This window comes from Microcebus murinus, chromosome 17 (assembly GCF_040939455.1).
Source record: "Microcebus murinus isolate Inina chromosome 17, M.murinus_Inina_mat1.0, whole genome shotgun sequence".
NCBI lineage: Eukaryota > Metazoa > Chordata > Mammalia > Primates > Cheirogaleidae > Microcebus > Microcebus murinus.
The window spans coordinates 44425814-44449296 of NC_134120.1; the positions used below are offsets into that span (position 1 = coordinate 44425814).

Sequence of the window (23483 nt, forward strand, 5' to 3'; positions counted from 1 at the left end):
TAGAGGAAGGAAGCGTAGCCCAGCTGAGGTTTATCAGAAAGCCCAGTTCTCCCTTGCAAATATCTATCCACAGGTTCAACATAGTCCCCACCTACACAACAATTCAGAGAGAGTTGAGGGGCAGAAAATACAGAAGATGGGTCCTTAAACCCAAGGAGTCTTGGCTTGCTGGGAAATACTCAAAACTGTAACAATACTTATAGTTCTCTCTCCCTTCCTTTCCCAGATGTCTTATCACCTACATAAAAAGCCAAACTCTCCAAGGCATGCTGGGCATCTTCCATTACTCTCTCCCAGTCTACTCTCCACCTCTCTCCAGCTGCCCTTTGCCCTGGGGCTGAGCTTTCTGGCTGCAGCAAACAGGCTCTCGTACTGTCTGGCTTCCTGCTGGGTCTGGCCAATGGAAGGCACCAGCAGGAGATCAGAGGGTGGAAAAAGCATGAGCTAAGGTATTTATTCTGTGGGCTCCCTCTGTGCCCAGGACACAAGGTACTGCCCTGACACTGAGAGATGCTCCAGGTGTACATCCGACACAGCAGAGTATTAGTGCTCACCAATATCTCTGTTCTCCTCTATTTTGGCTAGATTACATCACCCTGCCTCCTTGCATCTAGGTGGAGCTGTAACACAGTAGTTCTTGCCCAAAGAAGTAACCTCTGTGGTAAGAAGCAGGTGAGTCTTCTCTACACTGTCTCTTTCCTCATCTGCTCACCAGAGGTGGGGGTTTCTGCAGGATGGCTGTGCCTATAGATAGAAAGAGCCTGGTTCCCTGAATGACTGCATGGAGCTGAGGGTTTCTGCAGGATGGCTGTGCCTATAGATAGAAAGAGCCTGGTTCCCTGAATGACTGCATGGAGCTGAGGGTTTCTGCAGGATGGCTGTGCCTATAGATAGAAAGAGCCTGGTTCCCTGAATGACTGCATGGAGCTGAGGGTTTCTGCAGGATGGCTGTGCCTATCAATAGAAAGAGCCTGGTTCCCTGAGTGACTACATGGAGCTGATCCCACCTGCTGATCCACATTGAACCAGAATAGAAACAAGAAATAAACCTATGCTTTGTTAAGCCTTTGAGATTTGGGGATTGTTAGTTATGATATGAGTTAGCCCATCCAGACTAATACCAGGCTGACTATAATCTTTTGAGTTTCATCTTCTGTGAATATAATGATTTTTTTTCAAATAGCCAAACTCCTAATTATGCCTAGTATTTCAGATGAGAATAACTCTTGTGTCTACACCACTACTGGCTATCAAGGTAACTCAAAAGAGTTCATGGCAATTAATTTGATAAGTAAAAAACAACTGCTGCCAACTGGGCATTTACAGAGCACTACTCACCCGCCGAGTGACAGTGGGATCTCGCTGTGCTTTGGAGATGAGGTGTCCAAGAAGGGTGTTGGTTCGGAGAAACCGCAAGCGGATGTTTGTTGCCATGGTGAAGTCCCTCAGAGTGTGAGAGAAAGTAAAATTTCTGGCACCTGGACGACCATTTATCAATGACACCACAACCTAAAATAACCACACACTTATAAAGGGGGGGAAAGGTCCTTTTGTTAATATTTAGTAGCAAGGACTCACATGGCCCAGAGCACTTGGTTTCCTTGAGCCATTAGATGTTTGTAGGTGGTCTTGGATCTTGTTAATGTCTAAAAACATTGCTATCTAGTCCCTATGTGAAATGGCAAAAAAAAGAAAAGAAAAAAATTATAATAAAAAATAAAAATAAAAACATTGCTACTTCCATCTTTCCTCCCCCTTTCTGATCCCAAGTTCCAGCAATAATGTCTTTGAAACCTGGGCTCTCAGGAGATGTTATCATTTCATTTTCAAAATCTTTGTTCTATCAGTATAGTTGTGGGGCTGTCACACTATGAAATAATGAAAATATAATGTTAAAATCTACAAATATAAGGAAACAATTTTGTCAAGCTGCATCAAAGAAACAAAGCTAAAGTAACCCAAAAATCTACATGAAGTTGAAAAAAAGGAAATTTCCGGATATAAACTTGACAGTGATGGGGACCAAAACAAACAAAGAAAAAGATCTACACAAAGCCTAGGTTTTGTTCTAAAGCCTGTGGTGACAAAGTCCCAGTCCCAAGCCAGTTGTTGGAAGATACTGGACATAGCTGCTGAGGAGAGACATCTCTACTTGAAGAGAGGGAGACTGACACCCTGGATGGAAGTCCATTTGAAACTCGGTTCATGTTCATTATGGCCTCATGATTTCCATGGCATTCTTCTCTGGATTTTTTCACCTCTGTTTGCCCATCTCCCCTAACAATAGCCAGGCTGGCTTCACAAGGGCCGAGCGTAGCCCCAAAGGGACAGCAATTTTTTTTCTCCTTTGACATTTGATGCCAATTCTGCCAAAAGGGACCAGGGATTAGCGCTTCTACCCACCCTCCTCCCCCACTCTTACTGGGGATAAAGTGTGGGGAGGTGGGGGGGTGTCTTCGCTGTAGTTGCCAGCAGCCCACTTTCTACATGTACCACCAGAAAGGAGAGTCCAGGGCCTGTGGGCCTTGGATGCCGAGTCCTGACTTCCCGAGGGGAATTTAAGTCCCCAAACAGGATTTCCAAACCAACTCATTTGGGGAGCCCTTGATGTGATTCTTTCTGTTCAGTCCCAAGTGCTGGTTTCCATCTTGATCTGTGTTAGTTTTCCTTGAAAGTGCAAGTTTCACAATTATGAGAAATTTGATATCCTTGTGTTCATTTCTGAGTCTTTCACAGCCTCCCAAAACTACTTACCTCACCATTTTCCAAAGGTACAATACGAGAATATTCAGTAACACAAAGCACATCATCATCCCTGGTGATAGCTGTATTTGCTTCCTGCCCAAATTGTTCCAGACAGTCTGCTTTAGAATCTAGGAAGAAAACATTTTAATATTTTAAAATATTATGATTTAGTTGTAAATCGTTTAAGAAGGCTTATGTTTCTTTAAGAAAATAAAGAAAAGAGAAAGAACAAAGACACATGTAAAAAACTTTTAGACAAAAGCTGAGAATGGAGTTTTTAATTCATGAAAGAAAACACGAAGCCATTTGAGGCCACTTGACTTTCAGTGGCAACTTTTAGAGATGTGAGGCTAACTCCTCACTCCCAGTTAGACAGGTTTACCCTCTAAGGAGACCTCATGGGAAATCCAATGCCTTTGTAAGCAAAATTCCTGTCCACCTCTGTTCATCATAGAGTTCAGAGACACTGACATTCTTCATTTGTGAAGGCAACAGAGTCAAGGTAAGTAATGAACAACGCAGGATACATAAAGATGGAACTTAGTTTCCAATTCTACATAAAAGGAAAAGGACTAGAGCTATGCCCAGTTATGCGTGCCCCCAAATAGTGGCAAAGGAGTTCCAACCTCAGTTCTGCATGGGGTATTCTCAGGATTACGGAACACACCCTTGAGAAATAGGGACAGTCTGAGAATAACTTAGGAGGTTAAAATTTACCAGTTCCTAACTAGTCATCCTAAGAGACTAATTTTCTAATTATGTAGTCTCAATCTGCTGTGGATAATTAAAGCCACTCATAACATGGTGAGCAAGATTACTTACGAGCAAAATATTGCCACGGTGAGTAGGTGCTTCCAAAGTCTACAGATCTTTCCAAGACCCAAAGATCAGGGCGAGGAGAATTTGCAAATTTGATTAAAACATAGGCCACATGGAAAAGCTGATAAAGTGAAAGAGATACAGTTAGTTATTAAAGTCACCTCGTAGAAGTCCACAGCTTTGACTATCTCTATACACTGCTAATTCCCAAGGCAACACATCCGGCCACATCCCCTCTCCCAAGATCCAGATTCTTATTTCTAACTGCCTATTAGATATCTGTACCTGGGGGCAGCCTCTCAAGCTCATCATGTTCAAAACCAGAATCATCATCTTTCTTTCTCCAGCAAATAAATACATCTATCACCATCTTTATCACACCTTAACCAATATGCCCTTCAATTTCAACCAGCCTACCCAGCATCTTGTTGTCTATGCATTCCAGGAAGTCTGATGGCAAGCAACAGTAATCACACACCAAGCCCCTCCAGGGCCAAGAGCCCACAGTGCAGTTGACAGTGTTTCCCAGGACTGCCATAACACCTGGCTCCAGGTGTTGGAGAGATCACAGCTGCAGAACTGAGACCTGAGTAGCTGCTTTGTGGGATACCAGCACTTCATTCCCTGTGCCATCTCCACCGGTCTCCTCTTTTCCTAATTGTCTTCCCTCTTATTAGTTTTCTCATTCACCCTCATCACTCTTTGCCCTGGTCAGAATGATGCAAAAGTATAAAAGAGATAAAGTGGGGCTTTGATCCTACTTCTTCACCTCCCACTCTAGAACTCCAAGGCACCTCCCACGTGGACCCCAGGATTCCTTGCAGTTTATTCCCACCGCCTTCCCTCAAAACTTATCTGGCTTGACTGTGAATGCTGAGGTTTTATATATTTCCCAAAGAGCCTGGTATGGCAGTGAACACAGGAGTTAAACAAATCTATGTTAACGTGTTAATGAGTGAGGCTTATCGCCACCCCCTTACCCCAGGTGACAGTTTTCACAGTGACTTTCCCAGGAGGAGCCCCCACCTTTCTTAGTCCACTAGAGCCATTTGAACAATGAGCTCATCTAGTTAGGGAGGGAGGGATACCTCAGACCCTGTGGGATCCTTTTCTTTACCCCCCCAAAAAGAAAAAGGAGTTTTACCTTAATATTTTTCACATACAATAGTATGGTAAGAGTCATATATTTAAAAAAAAAAAAAAAAAAAAGCTCTGAGAACTGCTAGCTAACATAAACATTTCAAACTCCAAAGTAGAAGCCAAAATGGTTCCAAACTTTTTGGTCTCAGGATCTCTTTATGCTTTTTATTATTATTATTATTTTTTATTTTAGTGTATTATGGGGGTACAAGTGTTAAGGTTACTTATATTGCCCATGCCCCCCTCCCCCCTCGAGTAAGAGCTTCAAGCATGTCCATCCCCCAAACATTGCACATCTTACTCGTTGTGGTTAGCTCTGGTTGATGTGGGTTTTATCTATTGATATGTACCATCTTAAAGTTGAGAAAAATTTTAAATATAGGCTATCAAATCATTTACAATAATAACTCCATCAATATTAGCATAAATATCATATTTTCATTAAAAATTATGATGTTTCTAAAACAAAAATTTTAGTGAGTGTAGTGGCATTGCTTTACATTTTTGCAAATCTCTCTAAATATCTGGCTTCATAGAACACAGCTAGATTCTCACACCTGTTTCTGCATTTAATCTGCTGTGATATGTTGTTTTGGTGGAATTATTTGAAGATTTGGCCTCACATAGGTCTGTAATGGGAAAAAGGAGGACCTCGAGTCCTGCAGACCTCCTGGAAGGTCTTGAGAACTTCCACAAGTTTTCACCCATACTTTGAGAACCGCTATTCTCAGTCATAGAGATATAGCCTTTGCTTGAAGAAGCCCCTTTGCTTATCTCTGAGGAAGGAAGAATTGTCACATCAATTACTAAAAACCCTAAGCTCGACCAGTTCTGTGCCAAACACCTGCTGTTTGATCTTTTAAAAAAGTGCTTACCTGGGCCCAGATTAATACTCCCAGGTTGTCTACCAACACTTGTAAAATTGATACAACCTCATAAAGAAAAGCTAATTAGGAATTAATTATAAGGTACTCTGAAAACCATAAAGCAATATTTTACAAGTAGATGTAATTATTTCCAAAATATACATAGCATTATTATGTAGTGAAAGGATTCATAGGAAACCCAAGATTCCCTGTCTGGAAAATTGAAAAAAAATATATTTCCCTTAAAACTGTTGCACAACAAAATAAGACCATTTTTTGAATACAGTAACATTCAAAGCATTCTTAACCTCTTCCACCAAACTCCCACAATCATAGCACACACAAGCCTCCCAAAAACTATTTACCTAGGCCGGGCGCGGTGGCTCACGTCTGTAATCCTAGCTCTCTGGGAGGCCGAGGCGGGCGGATTGCTCCAGGTCAGGAGTTCGAAACCAGCCTGAGCAAGAGCGAGACCCCGTCTCTACTATAAATAGAAAGAAACTAATTGGCCAACTAATATATATAGAAAAATATTAGCCGGGCATGGTGGCACATGCCTGTAGTCCCAGCTACTTGGGAGGCTGAGGCAGCAGGATTGCTTGAGCCCAGGAGTTTGAGGTTGCTGTGAGCTAGGCGGACGCCACGGCACTCACTCTAGCCTGTGCAACAAAGCGAGACTCTGTCTCAAAAAAAACTATTTACCTAATACTTTATGACTTAAAGATTACTGTCTTCCAGGTACCACATGAAGCATGTCACAAGCATTCTCTCATTTAGGCCTCACAACAAAAAGTGGAGTTTTATTAACCCCAATTTACAGATGAGGAAAGTGTGGCTTAGAGCGGTTAGGTAACAAGTCCATGCCTTACAGGTATGAAAATCCTGAGCCCATGTGTATTCTACTCACTGAGCATTAGCTATGCCTCAGGACCTAATAAGTACTGAATATTTCACCTGAAATAAATGGTCAGAGAAGTTCCAAACATCATTATTTCCAAATATGCTAAAATTCCATTTTAGAGAACCTGGGGTGGAGAGCTACGTTATAATATACCTCAAATGTTATTTGAGTGCATTGGTTTTCCAAAGTTGTACTTTCTGCTACTGAAAATCCATATTAGCCAAGAAGCCTCAGTGACTCAGAAGAGAGCCTCTTTGTTTAGTTTCATCTTATTCCTATGTAAGGAATGAGATGCATCATGGCAGTTAAAAATCCCAACTCTAGCAGCAGGTAGAGACACCATAGTGCTAGCATGCCCCTCTGGCCTAATTTAATAAGCCCTCTGAGCCCACCAACTCGGCTTCCAGCACCCATCAGATCGAATACTCCACTTCTAAATGTTTCCCTCCCATGTCTGTCCCATTTTTGTTTCTCAGCTTCCCCAGTGTATGTTTATGTGCTCTGAATATTTATAGATATTTACATGTCTTTTTTTCCGATTCCATTTGCACTGAGAGTCTGTGTGTGTTATTTATCACCACCTCTGCTGTGTAAGCTGCCATCGATTCTTGCCAAGTGCTCCAGCTTTGCAGCGAGTCTCCTTTGGGACTTGCAGATTCAAAGTGTCGCTGTGAGGCAGGATGTGTGGTCTCCAAGGTATGTTCACAGTCCGGTTCAGGTATGTTAAACCAACAAGTAGGGATATATTCTCTTTTTCTTGATCATTTAAAAGTATAAGCTTTTTCAATGGCTTCTTCTGTTAAACTCTTTTTTTTATTATTATTATCAGTTACTTACGTTTACTCTTTGGCCACTGAAATTACTTCAAAGCACCTGTGAGTGATGCTTGAGATTTACTGATATAAACGAGGGCTCTTTATAAAACTAGAAAGCACCAAGCTATACAGTCATGATAAGTAGAAAGGCAAAGGCAAAGTTGTACATTTTCAAAGAAATAATATTTGGGAGTCAGAGATAAGGAGGAAAAATGCCAGAGCAGGACCCAGTTGCAATCTTCACTCCACATTCTTTTGTAATGAGCCAAAGATGCCTCGGATTTTGTCAATGATTGTTTAGGTAGAGATACAAAGTAGTTTTTTAAATAATGTTTTAATAAAGCAGATAATAATCATAAAAGGTAGAGTGTGAGGCACTTGGACATCAAAAGATGTCAAGGTGAGTGGGCGAGATTAGAAAGCAAGGTCTGATCCCTCTTTCTCTCGCCAGTGCTCTGTGCTCTAAAGCCTGTAGTTACAGCGTGCTACTGCCTGTCCTCTACTCGTTTCAGAACCTTGCTGGGTTGACTGCATGTAATCGGTGTTCAGCACATGCAACAAATGAATAAATGAATGAATGGATGACTATTAAAGCTATGCAGCTGCTACTGAGTTCAAGAGGTGGGTACCAGTTGGCAAACACAGAGACAGAGGTGAACCCCAAAGTGGTCCCACCCGAGTGCCTGGGCTACGTTGCAGTACAACAACCCCCCTGGGAGGGAATCTTTGCCCTGCGTGACTCCAAGTACATCATTTAACCACTCTGAGATTTTATTTAATTGCCTATAAAATAATAACATAAAATGATCACAGAAGATGTTTGTTAAGAAAATGAAGAACAGTAATGTCTACCTCATACAAATTTTATTTTCTCCTTCTAAAAGAGCACCCCTGTCATGCACTGTGGTATATATTTGCTTTCATCTGCCAGTCCCACTAATCTGTCTAATTAAGACATCTTTGTGTCTTAATCACTCCTGTGTCCACAGAATAGATGCCTAATACACATTGTTGAATCGAAATGAAATTAACAAATGGGAATGAGAAAGCACAAAATATCACGCAAATGTATTGAAAGTCACATCCAAACGACACTTCTAACCCAACTAAATGGTACACCCTGCCCTCCAAAAACTTTCAGTTAATAATGAGAGTGAAATCAATCTGTTAATAGCTTTATAATTTAATAAACATATTATTCCACAAAGCAGCATTTTTAAATTTAATTTTCCCAACTTTTCATTTTGAATAATCTGCAAACCTACAGGAAAGCTCAAAGAGCAGTACAGTGAATACCCACACGCTTTTCGCCTAGATTCACCAACTGGTAACATTTTGCCACACTTGTGTATTCTCTACATATACACATATACATTTTTGAGTCTTTGAAATTAAGTTGCAGACATCATGACACTTCCCTGCTCAATACTTTAGCACATATCTCCTGAGAACATGGACATTTCTCCTACATAAACTCAACATTTTCGTGACTAAGAAATTTTACCATACATACAAAAATCTCATTTAATACATTGTTCATATTCAAATTTCCCGGATTCACTTAACAAAAGCCCATTGCATTATTTTTCCATTCCAGGATCCAATCAGGGATTGCACATGACATTTAATTTTCAGGTCTCTTTTGTCCCCTTTAATCTAGAGTAGTCTACCCATGGGTTTTGTCTTTAAGGAAACTAACATTTTGAAGAGCCCAGAATGTTTCACAGTCTGTTCTAAGTCTTAATGTCCTATAGCAGAATCTGTCACAGAATCACAGAATGTCTCAGAGTCTGAATTTGTCGAATTATTTTCTCATTATTTGACCCCGGTGGAGCATGCTTGGCCAGATCACTACCCAGGTGGCACTTCCTTCTCACTGCGTCACACCAGGAGGCACCTGATGCCAGTTGTCCTATTATTGGTGATGCTAAGTTTGATCACTTGCTCAAAAAGATGTCCACCAGATTTCCCCATTGTAAGTTACTTTTTCGCCTTGTCATTAATAAGTAACCTGTGGGAGACATTTTGAATCATTTATTTTTATTAACTAAATTATAAATGTTCCCACCATCCATGTACAAAATACTAATACAAGTTATGAAAAAACATTCACAAAATATAGAACGAAGCTTACTTTGTGGTTGGTGCCCCTTTGAAAAACTTATCCAATGAGCTAATTTGATAGAGTTTTTTGTTTTTTTTTTTACTGAGAAAGGAAGATGCAGATTGGGCAAAATTAAACTCCATTTTAGTAACCTGGCTTGAAAAATTTTTACAAAATGAGCTACACTCCTCATAAAACAATCCAGGCCAATGATGCCAATACAACTCAGCTGGCCTGAGAAACAATCCTTTTAATCCTGGTCCAAAGAGCACATCTGCCAACGGTTCTGCAGAATCACTTTTTTCTTCTGGGTTTCTCATCACCCTCTGCTGGAAAACCCAGCCCCCGGCATCCCCAGAAAGAGCGTGCTTGCTTCATCTCGGGAGCATGCTCAGCTCCCCTTACTGCCTGCCAGAAGCAAGTGCTCACCTAAAGGAGGGAAGGTGCGTGGATCCTTCTAGAAACTTACAGGAAGGGGCTCATGAGGTCCCTAGGTCACCTCTCACTCTAGCATCTCTTTCTGAGGGGAAACCCACTGCACTGCTGACAAGTTCTGGCCCTTACAGGTTTCCCTGTGTTAGTCCAAAACTTTCTCTCATCAGCCCTCCTCCACGAGTAGCAGAGATTTCTACTCTTCATCCCATGTGACAGACTGCCCAGGATTTAAACGCCCACACTTGACTCCACAGATTCTTTTTAAGCTTCAAGATTCAAGGCAGCAGGAGACAAAGGTTAGAGTAGGAACTAGAATGGAGAGGGGAGAGAGTGTCTCATTTCCAGATTAAAAATAACCACTAGAGCCTCAGAAATAAAATCTCTAATCCAAAACTTAGTCTAAAGATTTGGGCCACCACAATAACTTGGACGTTGACAATATTAATGAAAGATTTCAAGAAAAAAAATGGGAAGATGGGGGAAGATCTGGATTTTTTTTTTTTTTTGGAGACAAAGTCTCACTCTGTTGCCCTGGCTAGAGTATCATGGTGTCTGCCTAGCTCACAGCAACCTCAAACTCCTGGGCTCAAGCAATCCTCCTGCCTCAGCCTCCCAAGTAGGTGGGACTACAGGCATGTGCCACCATGCCAGGCTAATTTTTTCTATGTATATTTTTAGTTGTCCAGCTAATTTCTTTCTATTTTTTTAGTAGAGATGGGGTTCTCACTCTTGCTCAGGCTGGTCTTGAACTCCTGAGCTCTAATGATCCACCCGCCTCGGCCTCCCAGAGTGCTAGGATTACAGGCATGAGCCACCGCACCCAGCCCTAAATCTGGATTTTATACTGATAAATTTTTAACTGTGGAGAGGTAAAAAAGGGATTGATGACACATAACATGACTTTCAGTCCCTGAGAGCTTTAATTATTATTATTAATCCCTAAATAGACTTAAAGCACAGAGCTTGAGATGGAAATGTTACTCAAGAGCATTTTATCTACAACTAACAATTTACAAATAATTTGGTGGTGATTATAAATAGCTGAAGACCACTGGAAACTAAGAACTCTGAGCTCGACTTCATAACTGAGTCTTGTATCTTATCCTACTCTATGTAGCTATTCTTAACCACCAGGGAATTTTATTGGTCTGGGGCCTGGTTCTCCTCACAAAACTCACTTTTTCTCATTCACACTTTTTTGTTAATTTTCAAGGAAATTAGCTATGACATTGGATTCACTCACTGAACTGTAAGTAGCCTAAGAATTTGTCTGACAAACTGTACAGAACAAAGGAAATTATATAGTCATGTTCTTCTAAGGCAAAGAGATTTAACGAACTCTACTTTAATAAGCAGTAATTAAGTTATCTAAATCTTCTTTGAGTCTATTTATATTTTTTAGACTTATCAACGCTTAAAAGTATATTGATTTTTATAAGTGGCTTACACCATAGTACACTTCAACAAATATTTCTCAATAATGATAACTTGTTCTATTAATAAATCAGATTCCAAATGATGTTATTATCATTTTTCATAAGTCTGTACCCTCTATGAGGTTCCAGTTGGCCAGTATGTTTCTTGGCCAATATGTTTCTATCTACAGAGTATTAACATTTCTGGTCTGCACTCATAATGGCCCTTTCCTATTTTTAATTGTCATATCCATTCATTTCTCACTCTGTTACATCTTTCTTAACATTTAGCATCCCTGGCTAACTCAAGAGTTTTACGAAGGCTAAAATTATCCTTTCAGCTGTTTTTCCAATGTCCTTCCTTACTAATATTAGGACACTTCAGAAACCTTTCTGGCTATAGCAATCATATCTAAAGGGCAGAACGAAGCTCACTTAAATTAAATTGGCTCAGTAAATTCATTTTTATTGGTCAGCATATTCATTTTGGGGATGAGCTTTAAAGTCAAAGCGTCATTTCAAATCAGCTGGGCTAGAGATTAAATATTCTTCTTAGAACTTGCTCTTTGACCAAAAGCTGTCTTTACTTTCTGAACACTAAATCCCTTAATGTTCTCAAGGGGGTGGTACCACTGTCAGGGGTGTTTGGAAAATTGAAGGAGACATTTTATTGGTTGTCGCGATGACAAGCCCAAATAAGGTAAGAAACTGTAGCTCTGCAGAGGCACCAACCTGCATCCTGAGAAGGTCACAGCCCAGTTCCAGGGTCAGGAGGTTGTTCTCTGGGCACTTGGGTCCAGTACAAGGGACTTTGGGCAGCTGTCCAGAGCATGGCTGGAGAGGGGGCCATGTTGGATGTGTTTGTCTTTTATTTGTTTGACTTCTAATGATTTTTTTTTTTTTTAACACTGAGCAGACACATGCAGACTTCTAAGGATTTTAATGCTCTTCCCACTATATATGAACCTTGCTGGAAACAGAATGCAACCCAACTTTTGAAATGCCAGCTTCCCCAGCAGGTAAGGCAGCATGGATGCAGTGCCCAGCTCAGTAATTGGATGTCTCTTTCCAAGACTTTGCATCTAGAGCAAGTGACACAAAAAGGCAGAGACACTGAAGAATTCTTTCTAGAAGCAGCCAAAATGGCAGTGCCCTCTGCCTTCTGGGTACAGTGGCCAATCCCAGCAGGGGCATACTGAGTTCACTGTCCCGGACTCAAGGCTGACGTGTGCTCAGGACCGACTGCAGCAGACAGCGTCCGAGCACAGCCGTGTCCTCGCAGAGAGGCCCTGGCCTTGCGTCACTGTGGTTCTGACTGTGCAGCATCCTTTGCTCCTGCTCATTTTCTCAGCCTCACTGTCCCCCCTATGCCACCCTGCTCCTTCCAACCTTGAAGGTTACTTTTTCTCTTTCACTGGTAATATCGATAGCCCAGAAAGGAAACCCTTCCCTTACGTTTCCACATCTACGAACACATTGGCACCTGCACATCCTCCCCTTCTTCCCTGGGGACCAAGGGAGGGAGGAGCCTCCTCCTATCGAAAGTTGACCCCTCCCTCTGTGCTCTGGACCCCACTCCCCCACCTTCTGTCGGATCCACCTGTCTTCTTTCAACGGCCTCTCCCATCCTAACAAGAGAAAATGCCTCTCCTTCCATCCAGGCTCTCTCCCAGCCCCCCCTCCCTCCCTTCCCCCATCACAGCCACACGTCAGTGCACCTGCCATCCCTGCGCCCTCCAGTTTGCTCAGAGCCAGGGCCCAGCCCAGTCTCGCCTCTCTCCATGCTGACCCACCTCCACCGTGCACCACCGACTAGCCACTTATGTCCCTAGCCCAGACTCCCCATAAACGTCAGGGCCACACTGCCCACTGTCTTCTCTGTCGCTCCACCTAGAGGTGCTTGCTTCCACCTCAACTCGGTCTGACCCAACTGACGCTGCGCGTCCCTCTGGTTAGCTGCCTGCGTTTTATGCTTTGTGGAGCACAGTGCTTTCTCCTTTAAGACACTCCTCACAAGAGCAAGGAAGCAAGTATTCATGTCTAGAGTGCACGTGGCCTTGGGAACCCACGTGTGCTCAGTTCTCCTGCCTGCTCTTTGCCTGGACGAGGGCAGTGCTGGCAGTTGGCCGAAACCCTGAGGATTGCACTGACTTGGCATGAAATAGGAAGGACAGCTCAAAGGCACTTTCACTGTGATGAAAAGGTGACTCGCCAGGTGAACTCTTGGATATCAGAACTCCCCTTGAGTTCCAAATGCCCCCACTTGAATGGTCTGGCATCACAGCAGGACAAACATGTGGGACAGGGTGATGCTGCAGGGCATGGGAGGCCCGGGGCGTGAGAGTCACCGCGGACTGAGGTGACAACAGGAGGTGAGGAAGGAGAACTGAGTCTGTGACCTGCTTGGCACCAGTCAGGTGTCAGGTGACCCTGGTGGGGTGAGATAAACTTCCCTGAGCCTCAGTTTCCTGAAATCCAGCTCCAGGATTTCACTGCTGGGAACTAGGGCAGGGATCGAAGCTACCCCAGAAAACGTGTGAGGTACAACAGGAGCCAGGGAAGTGGGCAGGGTGGTCAGACAGATCCACCGCAGAAGGTGTGGCTTAAACCAGGACACTGGAGCCAGAGGCCCTGGCTAATTGGGCCCAGGCACCACCCTGCCCACCAGAGGAGAAGAGTATCCGGAGAAAAACATTTTCCATACCAGAAAGAACTATCCCCACCAAAAGCAATCCAGCTGTCTCTCGGGGAATGAGGTCTGGGTCTTAAAATGGCAGGTGGTGGTGAGCGGCTAGACATTCTGGAAAGGAAGGCCTGGGGTGGAAAATAGGGGGCCCCAAAGTTCCCATATCCCAGCCTCCACACAATGCCTGCCCCGTCCCCCTTCCTTGGATTATCTCAACCCCCTCCCTAATCCCTCTTTCCTTTGTCTTCCTTCCCAAAGCCCCTCCCCAATCCCGGAGCCTTCCTTACTCCCCATGCCCCAGAAGCTACACAGAGGGAAGAAGATTTTCCCCTAAAATCAGTGTTGGTTTATACCATCCCATCTTGCCAATGTGGAATATTCAAGCTATCATAGCTATGCAGGGGACCCAAGAGTTTACAAGGTATAGCTTAAGAGACACCTTAAAATAAGAATTCTTATTTATAACATTTTTCTGGGAAAAAATGTGAATTGAGTTCTAAATACCTGATATAACTTTTGGCACATACCTTATTTATACCTGCATATGATTTTCCCCGAGGCAATATTATATTAAGTATTAATAAGATAATGGTAAAATGTGAAAATATGACCAGTCTCACTAATGACCATATAAACACCAGCCCCGTATGGAGTCAGACGCAAAGAAATAGACACACATCCAGCAATGTGGATGGACCTTCATAACATAAGGTGCAGGAAAATGGAACATACCAAACTAGATATGAGAGCACATTTATATAAATTGAAAAACACACACCTAAAACAGCACTTCATGTTTTATGGGCAATGCATCATCAGGCTGAAAGATTAAGCTATGAGATTCACTCAATCTCTTTGTGCCTTAGTACCTGTGCCTACATGAAGGAATAGTAGTAACAGCACTTAATGAGAGAGTTTTTGAAAGGGTCCAATAAAAAGCATCCCTCTTCCTTATCTGATTTTGAACTAAATAAGAAATAAGACAAAGGAAAAGCGCAGGCAGGGGCAAAGCAGCACCTGCATTTCTGGTGACACTCGTATCAGAGGACACAAGCTGTGGCCACTGATGGTGGACACGGATTAGATGCCCCATGGCCAGGTGGCCCAGTGGGCTCTGACAGGACGCAGCAAAGAGGAGTGCCCACCTCTGGCCGGGCGGCTCCCAAGGGACAGGGCAGAGCCGTGCATGAGCAGCCCAGGGTTCCACACTCACCATCTAGAAGAAGAGGGGAGAGAGGCCAGGAGTGTTCCCAGGGGGAGCCTCTTCACACAGACATGGACAGAGACTTTGTCAGTGCACACACGCCACACGGGACTAGAGTGTCGATGCCTGTGGAGCTCTTGGCACAGTACCCGGTACACAGTAGGTGCTCAGCTTGCCAAAGTGGATGCTCCTCGCAGGACAAGTGTATTTAAGGATAAGTAGCAAAGACATTAGAGCAGAGGCTTAAGACAGGGGAGGGAACAGGAGTGGGCATCTCAGACGAAGGGGGAAACTATAAAAAGCAAAAGGGAGCATAGTTCATAGCATGCTAAGAACTGAGCAGTACAATTAGCTCATCTTGAAGCAGGAAGCCAGATCTCCAGAATCCTCTGACAACTTATTCCTAAGGAAATACAACCTTACAAAACTAAATGGAACGTCAGTCTTTAGTAATCACAAAATATATATCGCCTTGGGTTCTGGTCAAATGATTTGACAAAAATCCCAGGGAACCTTTTGAAATGTCTGCCAGCACCTTCTGTTCCAGGCCAGCCTGGGCACCTTCTGTTGAGGGTGGAGGGAACACGAGGTGACTAGGGCAAGCCTACAAATGCCAAGCCAGCAGGTGCAGGCACCTAGGAGGAATCTCTGCTCCCCAGGAGGAATCATTTTCTTTCTTTCTTTCTTTCTTTTTTTTTTTTTTTTTTTTGAGACAGAGTCTCACTTTGTTGCCCAGGCTAGAGTGAGTGCCATGGCATCAGCCTAGCTCACAACAACCTCAATCTCCTGAGCTCAAGCAATCCTCCTGCCTCAGCCTCCCAAGTAGCTGGGATTACAGGCATGCGCAACCATGCTTGGCTAATTTTTTCTATATATATTAGTTGGCCAATTAATTTCTTTCTATTTATAGTAGAGATGGGGGTCTCGCTCTTGCTCAAGCTGGTTTCGAACTCCTGCCCTCGAGCAATCCACCCAACTCGGCCTCCCAGAGTGCTAGGATTACAGGCATGAGCCACCCGCCTGGCCAAGGAATCATTTTCTTTTGTGGTTCTCACAGTCAGTAATGGAGAATTTTTTTTTTTTTTCGCTTTTTCCTACCGGCTAAGAGAAATAGGTACATTAACTGTCTCACTTGTAAAGAAAGAGGACAGCTTCCACTTGAATTGCAATTCTATCGCTGGGTCCCAGAGAATAAATCCACCCCAAATTTGGAAAAACTTTCCAAGCTTTAAAATATCCATTTGAGTGACTTGATCTTTCTGCCGCTGGCTGCCTGGACCTAGAGTCTTGCCTTATGTCTCTATGACCTTGTAACCTTCTGGCTTCTTCTCTTCCTGGTGTTCTATTCAGGTTGGCAAGACCTTTCCATAAGCCAAGCTCAGGACCCGTCACGTCTTGAAACTCCTGGTACAGGAGCCCAAAGGTCTAATGAGGGGCTCGTGGAGCTATCTTATCACTGTAGCTTGGTCAGAATCTCAGTGTCTATTCATGGAGTTCTGAAAGGAAATCTCTGCTTGTTTTCTCCTCTATTCCAGAGAATGAATCTGTGAGGTTCTGTGTGTCTAGCTTTTGCTCTACAACTGAGGACTTGAGGATAGAGTCACACTCGGTTAGAGCGGAGCCTGTGTCTGTCATGACAGGCTAGTTGTGGTTTCAGTGACCATCAATGCCCAAATCTCAGTGGCCTAAAATAATATATTTGTATCCCATCCATACCACATGTGTATCAAGGGTGGGCTCTTCTCCATGCTGTCCTCATTCAAGGTCACAAACAGAAGGCTCTACTGTCTGGAACATCACTGAGGCAGAGGGAAGGGAACCAAAGCAGGTCGCATGGTCAGGTAGAACATTCAGAGCCCAGAAGGAGAAGACCTGGAAACCCTGGTGAGGTAGTGATAGCAGGAACACTGATGCTCATGTGCAGTATTCACACTGCATATCAATTTGGCCCCACTGTCCATGCTGAGTTGGAAATTGATGGTGGTAGAAGTTGAGCTCTCAGAGGTGTTGGGGTCTGTCTTTTTTACACCCACACTCCCCACACTGGTCACTGAGCACAACAGAGAGAAGACATACTTCATCTCTGATGGGAAGCTAAGCTAGAGGAAATGATACTGCCACATTTAACCGTGCACTAGAAGCCACTGAGGAGTGTGTTAAAATGCAGATATCCATACTATAATTCTGGAAACTCTAATTCAGTAGAAATTCAGGAAATTCAAAATCAGTAGGTCTGCAGGAAGTGGTGACTGATGATCAGTACTCATGACCTGGATTCATGATCAAGTAATCCTGATCATGATGGATGACTAGTAGGGGTGACCAACCATTCCTGTTTGTCTGGGACTGTCTTTGTTTTTAGAGTTGAAAACCTGCATCCCAGAAAACCCCTCAATCTCAGGCAAACTGGGACAATTGGTCACCCTGTGACTAGGACCCAGTCGACTCCTATTTATCTTTGAGAGACACGTGGAAAGGCTCCTTCTTTGCAAAACCTTCCCAAAATATTCCAAGCAGAGGTCATACCTCCCTCCATGGTAGTTATACTCATCAGGGCATAACTACCTATTACCTAATCTTTATTCACACATTGGACTCCCTAAGAAGAATGCAAAACCTAAGAAGCAAAATGCTACCCCCTCAGCTAGAAACCCAGGGCTCCTCTGTTTTGCTCCCTGGGCTGCAGGTTAGTTCCAGAACCTGGAGCTCTACCTGCTGGCGTTTTTCAGCTCGAGCAAATGCAGGGTCAAGGTACAGGATAACTGGGCAGGTTGCTGCAGTGGCCTTTACAACAGCCTTAGTATGTCAGTACTATTACTATCTCTATCTTACATATGCAGAAACAAGAGTCTGGAGAAGATGCATGACATGTCTATAATCACACAGTGAGTAGGTAACAAAGCAAGGGCTTAAACCCACATCTTCTGATTCCAAAGCCTGTGCTCGTAAGCAATTAGCTATCCTGGTAGCTCTGACAGCTACAGGGTCAGATAGAGCCAAAGCAGGGAAGCTGAAAACCTGCTCACCCTGCAGGTCCCTTCTTCAAGAAACTTTCCTCCCTGGGTGGCTCTGCCAATGCAAGGAGTTGCACAGAGCCTGACTTTCCAGCCCCTGAGTGAACCATACCCAAGAAAGCCAATTTCTGTTTACTGATCAAACAGGAGGAATATAAGAGTTACCTGTTTGTGAGAAGTTTTGCCCCATCTCTGGGTCTGTGTGTCCCTGGCATACCATGTTCATGACCACTCTCAAGGCCATTTGGGAAGCTGTGCTCACTCCTCCTCCTGGACCTCATCCTCCTGCATCAAGGCTCTCCCCTCTTCCCCGATGCCCAACCTGCTGCCACTCCAAGCCCTCACTTTGGCTCCTAACTTCCCACTGAGCCCTTCTAACCCCTTGCTGCTCAGAGTGTGGCCCATGGACCAGCAACCTTAGCCTCACTGAAGAGCATGGTAGAAATGCAGGATCTACATGCACAGCTGCAACCTTCTCAATCAGAATCATCATTTAATAGATGATTTAGATGCACATTAAAGTTCAGGAAGTGCTGGCTCAGCCCATTATACACATCCTTTGTTCCATCAGGAGCACATTGCCAGGGCTGCTCTGTCTCCTATAAAAAGATGCTCTCATGTGAATCCCAAGTCAACATATTGCCTGTCCTAAGGACATTAGCCTTTTAATAGCTTTATCCCCAGCTAAAGGAATTCCAGGTTGGTGGCAAGCCTACTCCACGTCCTGAAATTACACTACACCATCAGCTGCTGAACCATCTCTATAGAAAGCTGGCCATGTTTCCCTGCCAGGGGAGTGCATGTCTTCTCCGTGCCATGACTGCACACCAGTTTAGGGGACAAAATAAGTATATTCAGGTAGCCAAAGTAGAAATGAATATTTGTGCAGGCCTATCTGCTATAGGATAATACATGGAGCAAGAGATTTCAGTGTAGAACATGCTTTATTAAGCCCCAACTATCCTCCAAAGCAAGCAATAACTCTTAACCAGAGGAGAAATAATGGCTGGGAAGAGCTACAACGTGGGCGGGGGGGGGGGGGATTAAAAGAATGCCTCAAGACATTATGTGTCATGTTCTAAATGCTTAGGCTGAATCTCTATATATTTAGAAATTAAACCCAGTCTCAGCTATCAACACACGCATCATTATCCTACTGTCACTGGAAATATTTAGGAGCAAAAAAGAAATTCTCTGGGAATGGAATAGTACAATAGCTCACGAGGTCTTATAATTTAAAGGATATATTTGCTCAATGGGAAAATATCAAACCGATTTTAAAAGGAAACAGCTGAGTAAAAGCAGGCTCTCTGTCTGTTAGGGATTGTAAAAGGAAAATTATAGCCTGGCACACTCTTCAGATGGCCTTTGGTGCTCAGTCATTCTGCTTAATGTTGAGTTTCTCTGTGACAATCCACTTAGAAGCACAATTAAGAAATGAGCTCGAGCCAGCTTATAAAGCTTGTTTTCCACGGGATTGCACTATGCCTCTCAAAATGACTCAGAAATATTTAACACTATAAAACAAGAAATACTTTTATATGCATATAAAAATGTTTCAGGCTTAGGATAATCATAAAATAAGGTTAAAATATGTCTTGGCAGTTTATCGTAAGCAGAAACAAATGTATGACTGACATGAAAACAGTAAGTATATTTTACTGTTTCCTCAATATATTGTGTGTATTCATCCACATTTCATTTTGTCTAAGAAAAAAAAAGGATGGGGGAGGGATTTAGGGCAATGTATAAGGATGTAAAGAGAACAATAATATCAAATCACCATAAATCAAATACAAAAACAAAAACGGGGTAAAATGAACATTATAGGTAGGGATGAAATGTTGGGCCTGTAGCGAAGTTTGCACACTGAATGCAGGCCATGAAGCTCTGGCCACTTGCATGTGGGAGCCAAAAATGTGTCCCTATGCTCCTAGTAGCCAACAAAAAAAGGGAAACACAATTGCAGTATTCCTATGTCTTTATTTTGTCTTTTGTAATGCCCCAATGAAGCACAACTATTTCAGGAACTAAAGAGGTTTCTCAAATGGATCTTCACAGGGGAACACAGTGGGAGGTGATGACAACATCGAGACAGCTACCCTGCGGGAAGGGCAGCGGTTACAACCAAATGCCACACGGCCATTAGAGTCCAGCTGGGTCCAGCACAGACAGAACAGGAGCATCACGCCCCCTTGCACCGCACAGCACTGCAGGCTGATCCGCCAGGAGCAGATCCCGGGTGTGCCCCATCCTACCCCGGGAGGCTGCGTCACTTCTCTGGGCTTCCGTGTCCCCTTCTATAAAATTGGGACCTACTTTATAAGGTTGTACGGAGGATTCGATGAATTAATAAGTGAAAAGGTACTTAGGACACTTTCTAGCATAGGAATTACATTCACATTGAATTCATGTTATACCTGCCATAAACCTTAGGTTTTTAGATTATAAGTTATTACTTTTGGAGCAGATGTTGAAGAATTTTCTAAGACTTATAAGCTTATCTGCCACAAGGAGAAAACGCAACATGCCTTTTCCTTATCACCCATTTTTCTATATATTTAAATTGATACTCTAAATATAAATGACCAAAGGTCCAACTTTTTCATTATGTCTTCAGTATGTTCCAAGTTAAGAAAGATAAACATTCTCACTGTCTATTGCACAGGTATGGCTTTGGTGTCTGAGGGGCACATGTGAACCATAAGTAACGAACTCTGTATCCTCATTCATTCCTACATTAAGCACGTATTTACCGGATTATTTCTCTATACATTGTCCTAGGTATTACAGACATAGAAAGGAACAGATTATTATGCCTCACTTCGGTCATAATTCAACTGAGATATCTCTCCTCTCTCCATACGCACACGTCATATGCACTTTTTAAAACTTCTATTTAGTCACCTCCTCAATAATTTATTTTCATTCTTTCAGAGGTGACACCTGGAGAGTTTTATCAAATTGCAAGCAGTTGTAAAGCATCCTTGATAAGCTGGAGTTCTGGTGTCACTCAGAGTCCCTGCAAGAGACATCACCTATGGGCATGAAGTGATGGAGGAGAGATTAATAAAGCAGCCACGAGACTTAACAAAGGAGTGCACGGGGGAAGGGAAGCCTTCTTGTGACAGCAAAGCATCTCAGAGGTCAGAAGATCTGAGAAACTTCCCACGCTGGGCCAAAGGGCAAGGAGAAGGAGCAGATGTTAGAGCCCAGACGGAGCTGGAGCCAAGACCCCGAGTAGGACAGGACAGCTGAGAAGCTGCAGCCCACAGCCGGCAGGCGCCACTGGGGGGGCAGAAGCCCCCAGCTTCTTTCCTCTCGCCCTCTGAGCACCTGCCACACCTCGCTCTGCCAGGAGCCCAAGACAGGGAGACAGTCGCTGCTGTCCGGGAAGGTCGGCTGCCGCCCGGGGCACTGGGCAGAGAAGGGTGGAGAGTGGATGGAGAAGAGGGAGACCCTCTGGGTTACAGGGGGGCATGGGCGATCTAAAGTTGTTAACAAATGTATCTGGAACTGCACCCCCAAATCTGAGCCAGAGGAGAATTAAAAACCTTTATAACAACTTAAAAGAGTAAGTTGTCTGTTGAATATAATGTTTTTAATGAGGCTTGTATTTTGTACATGTTTAGGTTTTAGTTTTCATTTCATTTTTCTAAAGAATTCATTTCTATTGTATTTTACAAAGGTACTTTGTGACGGATTAGAAATATTAAAAAGTATTGCACAGTCTTTTGTCACAGGTGGGTTGAGCAGCACCGGTCTAGAGCAGCGCTTTGCGAATCTTAATGTGCACATGGTCTACCTGGGGACTTGAAATGCGGGTTATGATCCAAGAGGTCCAGGTGGTGCCCAGAATTCTGCATTTCTAACCATCTCCCTGGGGATGCCAGCACAGCTGACCAAAAGACCACAGTGTGAGCAGCAAAGCTCAGAGCTACCCAGGCTGAAAAGGAGCAGAGTTTCGGGGACAGGGATGTGAAGGCCACTCTGGGGTTGGGTGGCGGTTTGTGTAGCCATGGGGTAGTAGGACCCCACACAGACTGGAAGAAATGGGCAAAGGAAGGAAAGGCCGCAGTGTCCAGCACTGAGTGGATCGCTGGCTCGGAGGGTAATAAAATGAGACGAAAAGGGGAGTGTGTGAAGGCCATAGCGACCTACCCACAGGGGCAAGCCGGGAAAGCCCACCAGGTGTCAGGCCCACCTGTTCTCAATACCAGGCACCTTCAGGCCCAGCCCTGCCCAGGGCCTGAGCTGAGAGACAGCTGGACCCGGCAGTGCGGGCATGACACCCTCCACCTGCAGCACAGGAATTTACAAAACCGCTGCCTGCCAAGGTCTCCCTGCCCTCTCCATGCTCCACAGCAAGGGTGGACGGACTCTGCTCCCATGCGCTCCACCCCCCCGGGCCAGGCTCCAGGCTCTGCGCTCTCGCCCTCTTAACAACTGTCCCAGCTGCTCTGCACACCTCGGACACTCTGCCAGGGACACCAGCTGGACTCCAGCTGCCCACGCCCACCTGGACCTGGCAATGTAGTTTGATCCTGAAGGAGGACAGAGCACTGTGCCTCCCAGCTACAGGCTTCCTCGCCCGACATGCCCTCTCCATCCCGCTGGGGCTTCCTGGGACCCTGGTGGCAGCAGGCAGTGCGAGGGGTGGTGAGAGTCTGCCGGGCGAGGATGACTGTGAGGGGGAAGAACGGAATGTTCCGTGCTGGTTACTCTGTGATGCTGAGGAGCATAAAGCAATAAAGGTAAACTTACAATCTCATTCCTCAGAGTGCTTAACACATATGGAACGGACTATGTCACGCGTGGTGTGCTGAACCTGGAATTCCTAAACCATGCTACGTTTGCATTAGTGGTTTGAGGATTAGAGAGAGGAGTGCAAATAGCACACAGGCGTGCTCCTGAGTGAGAAAGAGACAGGCACGAAAAGTGCCTTATCTGCTGGCTACCGTGTTTCCCTGAAAATAAGACAGGGTTCTATATTTATTTTTCCTCAAGAAGACACCCTAGAGCTTATTTTCAGGGGATGTGTTATTTTTTTTTAAGTATGGTACAACAATCTACATTTCTTCGAATATAGTTAAGTCATCTTCTTCTGGAACATCATCATAACTCTCCAAACCCTGAATTCCATCCTGAATTTCTTGTGACTCTATTTCCTTTAGAACCATTGGCCCCAATCTCTCATGTCAAGCAATAGAGCTCTCATGGGGCAGATGAGAAGGGCTGCTCGTCTTCTTTACCGCTCCGAGACGAAATGCATGGGTTGTGCAGATATGCTGCATAGCCACGCCCATCACTAGGGCTTATTTTTGGGGTAGGGCTTATAT

At 44.0% G+C, this 23483-nt stretch overlaps 1 protein-coding gene across 1 annotated transcript in view; it reads right to left on the reverse strand.

Moving 5' to 3' along the window:
- Positions 1–23483, reverse strand: part of LAMA3 (laminin subunit alpha 3) — a 225649-nt gene that overhangs the window by 170642 nt on the left and 31524 nt on the right. The window contains exons 3-5 of the mRNA XM_075993589.1: positions 3568–3685; positions 2755–2873; positions 1339–1509 (exon numbers count right to left, since the gene is read on the reverse strand). Coding sequence (XP_075849704.1) covers positions 1339–1509; positions 2755–2873; positions 3568–3685 — 408 coding nt within the window. The remainder of the gene's footprint in view (positions 1–1338; positions 1510–2754; positions 2874–3567; positions 3686–23483) is intronic.